This window comes from Pinus tabuliformis, chromosome 3_2 (genome assembly GCF_031772625.1).
Source record: "Pinus tabuliformis cultivar Carrire ecotype Pingquan chromosome 3_2, CPIR1, whole genome shotgun sequence".
NCBI classification, from domain to species: Eukaryota; Viridiplantae; Streptophyta; class Pinopsida; order Pinales; family Pinaceae; genus Pinus; species Pinus tabuliformis.
Genome location: NC_142302.1, coordinates 152,955,351 through 152,960,301, shown reverse-complemented (window position 1 = coordinate 152,960,301; position 4,951 = coordinate 152,955,351). Strand labels below are relative to the sequence as shown.

General features: G+C 33.9%; 1 protein-coding gene across 1 annotated transcript; it reads right to left on the bottom strand.

The window, feature by feature from the left end:
* Positions 1 to 4,186: 4,186 nt before the first annotated feature.
* On the bottom strand, positions 4,187 to 4,750 carry LOC149180268 (uncharacterized). The gene has a single exon (XM_089413832.1). The coding sequence runs from the start codon at positions 4,748 to 4,750 to the stop codon at positions 4,187 to 4,189; it is 564 nt and encodes a 187-aa protein (XP_089269958.1).
* Between the last annotated feature and the right edge of the window lie 201 nt (positions 4,751 to 4,951).

Sequence of the window (4,951 nt, the reverse complement as noted above, 5' to 3'; positions counted from 1 at the left end):
TTGGGTTTGGATGACCAATTATTTAAACTGTTATACATATGCAAATGCTAATTATTTCTGATATAATAAAAGGGTTGATTCTTCACCTTTAAGAGAATTAAGCTTTAAAATGTTTATGATAGGTAGAATTTTAAGATGATGTATATGATTCCTTAAATATTAAAATATATTATTTAACTTTTAATATATAGATGATGTGTGTAAAATACTTTTACAACCAAACAGAGCATATTTAAAGATAACGTGAAGCAACAATTAAATTATGTAGAGGAATTAACTCAAACAAATAGTTTTAGTTAATTAATCACTGTAATTGATTATAACCTCGCAGGGGATTCCAGAAAGATTGATATTTAATCTTATCTTAATCAGATTTCCTATTAACTTTAAGCATGTATATAAATAAATAAAAATGGAAACATAATAAGAAACTAGAAAACTCACAGGAGAACACAAGTTGCTTCAAAATGAGTCCAGAATCCTTCTATTAATCTAGGAAATAGTTCAGAGAATTACAATCATGTTAAATGGTTTATCACAAGGGTTCAACCCTTCCTATTCTGAATTACAAAGTATTTATAGAGTTTCTAATCAAAATATCTAGACTTCAAATTAAAATTTATTACAAAATATATTTTCCAAACTGATTTGCATTTATTACAAAAAATAGAACTAGAAAAGAGGAAATATGAATCGTTTTGACATCTTGCACAGAATTCGAGGACTCTTGCTAGACCTAGAAGTCCTTTTACATGTAATGAATTAAACTTTATGTGAAACTTTTTAATCTGGAGCTCTATATTATGACATTTATTCTCCATTTGTAGCATTAAATTTCATTTAATATGTACCCTTCTCAAGTCCAAGAAAAATTCAATTATGTCTTCAATACAATATTCTTCAAGCTCGTCTTTTGTCTTGGAATTCAAAACCTTGATTATTTTTGTAGCATCTCATGGTTTGTGGTTGATGTCTTCCTTTACTTCTGCCACTACTTCCTTTGATTTTTGTAACAAAAAATAATCTCAATTGAAGGCCACAATTTTGTATTTGATTCATCAATATTAAGCCAAATATTTTCTTTAGACTGAGCAATGGTATGATAAATTACAACTTCATTTTCATAAGTTGCTATATGCTAAGTCAACTTATAACTTTTTTGCAACTCGACCAAGTATGCATTATCACTCTTAATCTTTTTTTCATAGAGATTCTGAAGTAGAGTTTTCAATTTCTCAATCTCCTGATCCTACGGTGTTAAGTCTCCCATGGATTTTGATAAATTTGTTGTTACATCAGTGGACTATGTATCCACTGTAACAGTTGTTGTTGTAGAAGTCCCTGTTGTTGAAGTACCTGCAATAGATGTTGCTATAAATGCTAAAACATCTAGTTGTTTCTCTTTTTCCTTTAACAATGTCTCCATTTCAACCTCCATCTTTTGTATCTGGAGATTTTGTTCAATTATCATTTTGAACATATTCTCTTTTTCTATCTCCAATTGACCAACTTATTTGGCCTATGGATGTTCTATAGTAGGAAGCTTCAGTTGTTTCCTTAATGCTTGAATATCAACATTCTTGTTCTTGATCATTTCTTCAGCTGCTTTAACATCATTAGGATCATATCCTAATTTTATTACCAGATCTTCCAATGACTTAATTCTGGTATCTTTGGCCAGGGATGACATTTTCTCCATCTTTAATTGTGAATGAATGTTATTCAGTGAAGCTTGTAGTTTGGAGGTTGCCATAGCTGAACTGGTCAAAGTAGAATATATCATTTCTCCAACCTACTTATGCAGGTCAATCTGATCAATGGCATGAATCTGTTTGGTGTCAAAAGCAAAAATTGATGTCTTATAATCTTCTGCACCTCTAGGGACTAGAAATTTGGGTTCCAAGAAAGCTAGCTGAAATTATCCCTTTTTAGTATTGAGTGTAGACAGAAGTTTATGCTAGGTAGTAGAAGTTTGTTTCTAGAATTCGGAATATGTGGTGGCCTTCAATGCTTCATTCTTTCTTTTAATCTCTTTGTACCTAGAAAAAATGTTTTGTTGTTTTGTACCATGAGAAATAGATGATATAGGAGAATCTGTGGAAATCTCCTCAATCCTTGGAAAGGTAGAAGTATGAGAACCTGTCAATATCATTGTTTCCTACTCATGTGAACTTTCTACTTGAAAAGGATCCTCTTGAGTATTAGTTTTCTTTCTTCCTTTAAACACTTGGAAGTCTTTCTCTTGAATTTCTGAAACTGAAGGAGACAAACTTGCTCTTAACATATTAGTATCTTTCTCTTGATGAACTTGAGTTTATCAAGCTAATTGAATATCAATTTGTTCCTCTACCTCTTGTAATGTGATCTCCTACCACTCCTCTTGATTTGCATATTTTTATTTTTCTGGCCTAGGTGTATGTGCATAAGGTGTAGTCTTTTGTTCGACTCTTAACTTATAAATAATCCCCAAATGATCATAAGACCATGTAAAGCTCAATTTGAACTTCATTTGTTTCAAGAGAAGATATGTATCCTTTGTTGCTGCCCTCGTGTTAACAATAAATGGTCCAATCTGTTCTTTTAGTTTAAACGGAGATTTCTTCTTGTTGGATACAAAGTGTAGATCATCCATGTTCATCATTTGTATGATATATTCCAGTTCAAAAATTTTGATTGGTAAAAATTTTGGCAACCTATAGGGAGGAAGCTCACACCCATAGATCTTGATTTTTGTGTAGTTTTGATAGAGGTACCAGTCTCCAATATTAATTTTCTCAGAGAGATGAAGAATTCTTTTGATTTCAAGAGAAATTTTAGGTTTAATATCACTGCTAAGAAGACATAATGTCATATGTAAAAACTGATTTACATAATCGCTAAAAGAATACTCCTATGTGTTCGTTCTTACGAGTGAAGTCCAATGAATAATATATTGAGGATTCCCCTGTGCATCTAATTTCTGTAGTGGAAATTTGAATCAATCATCTTGGAAAAATAGAAATAAATACACAAGGTGTGATTGATATCACCTTCAATAGAAAATTTCATAAACTAATCATGAATGCTCTCTACCATAAATTGATTGTAGTTGAAAATGAGTGATGGTTTATTACCCACTGAAAACACTAAAAACACTGATAAAAATGTTAGAATTACTTCATCAACCCACTTATCACTAGGGTAACCTAATAGACATGAAACCATAGAGATGAATTACTTAGACATTTATGGAAATATTGAAGAAGAGTAGGGTGGATTGGTTCTTGGTAACTTAGAGTTCTGAGGTAAAAATGATTCAAAGATCCTGCCTCTTTGAGGGACTGTCATATTCTGAGAGATCTCCATGAGAGAATCCACAGAAAAAGGATGCAAAGGGGTTGTAGGTTGAACTTCAAGGATTTGACATATTGAATCAAGAGTGACAATAAACAAGACTTCATTATTTTGGGCAATTACAGCCTTCTGACTGGGTAAATACCTTAAATGACACCAGGTGACAAATTCAGGGAAGAAATGGGTTTGAGGAAAGACGAATTGGGGTAGGAAGGAGTCCCATATGTTCAATTCATCACTATCATCTAAGAATTTCTTATTTGTCCAGTTTGTGGAGTTCATAAAAATTGAACTCACACTGGGTTTCAGAGATTTTGTATTGCTTCTCAATCAGGGAAAATTCATCTAAATTGACTACAGGGGGAAACATTGGGCTTTATACCACTAATTTGGACTTTCCTTTGGATTACGACATGTCGAACTATGAATTTGTAGACATGTGTATCAAATTACCAGGAACTGGTGATCACTGGTGTAGCAAATGCTTTTCTGGTGATAAAAATCCAATTATGCCTGCACTGCTGCAAGAGGATGGGAGAAAAGGAATGTGGAGGGTGATAGAATGTTTTAAATGGGTTATGCGAATTAAATATTTTTTGCGCGTCTTGTTAATGCACTAAAGGTTGATGGGAAGATTTTTTTTTTTTTACGGAAACGGTTATGAGACTTTCATTAATTGTCTGGCAAAACACCATGAGTTCGGTTACATAAGCTGGTACTGGTTTCTTGGAATCTCTCCAACCAGCTGAGCACGACACAAATGCTTTTGAATCGCCTTTTTTTACAATTTTTCACATGATCTTTTCCTGCTATCTTCCCTAGGTTATGGATACAAACAAACTAATAGAGATTGTTAGGGGATTGGGTCCCAGGAGAGTTCATTATCTCTAAGGATAGATCCAGCGTCAAGCTGTGCAGCTCTATTTTCTTCTACATCTGCTTTCTTGTTATTTGTCCTCAGAATATGGAAAAAAGTCAGATTCATGTATTTTATCATGCTTTTGATTCTTGAAATTGTCCTCACCAATCGAAGATCTGCTAGGTTTGTGTTGTTCACCATTACATTTATAATGATTTGGGAGTCTCCCAACACAGTTGCTTCTGCAAGTCCCATGTCCCTTAGTGTTTTGATACCTTGAAACAACGCCATGACTTCCGCCTGAATGCTTGTGGTGAGGCCTATACCCCAGGCAAATCTGTGGGTGGAAGACTCTTTTGGATTTATGATTATGCCTCCTGCTCCAACCCTTCCTGGATTTCCTTTGGCTGCTCCATTAAAGAACAAATAGGGAAGAGTTTGATTATTCAGCCAATCTTGAAATTCTTCTCCATTTTTCCTTATTTGCCAGTCTTTAAGGCATAGAGGGGATATTGTAGCCTTTTGAAATTTTAGATTAAGATCTGCTCCGAATTCCATGTCATGCTGGCTTAAATTTGAGTCGTCCTCTTTGTCACTCAGCCACTCATTTAGCTATCCTTTAACTGTGTGTGCCACTACTTTGTAGTTCTGTTCCTTTTCCCTGAAAATCCTCCTATTCCTTTCCAACTAGGTTTTCCAGCTAATAAATTTGGGCAGGGCAGTCCAAGCAAATTTGATGATCTTGTTTTTTGGGCCTGG

Excerpts from the sequence above, each read along its gene's own strand:
- LOC149180268 (XM_089413832.1), bottom strand. The coding sequence starts at position 4,750 with ATGGAATTCGGAGCAGATCTTAATCTAAAATTTCAAAAGGCTACAATA.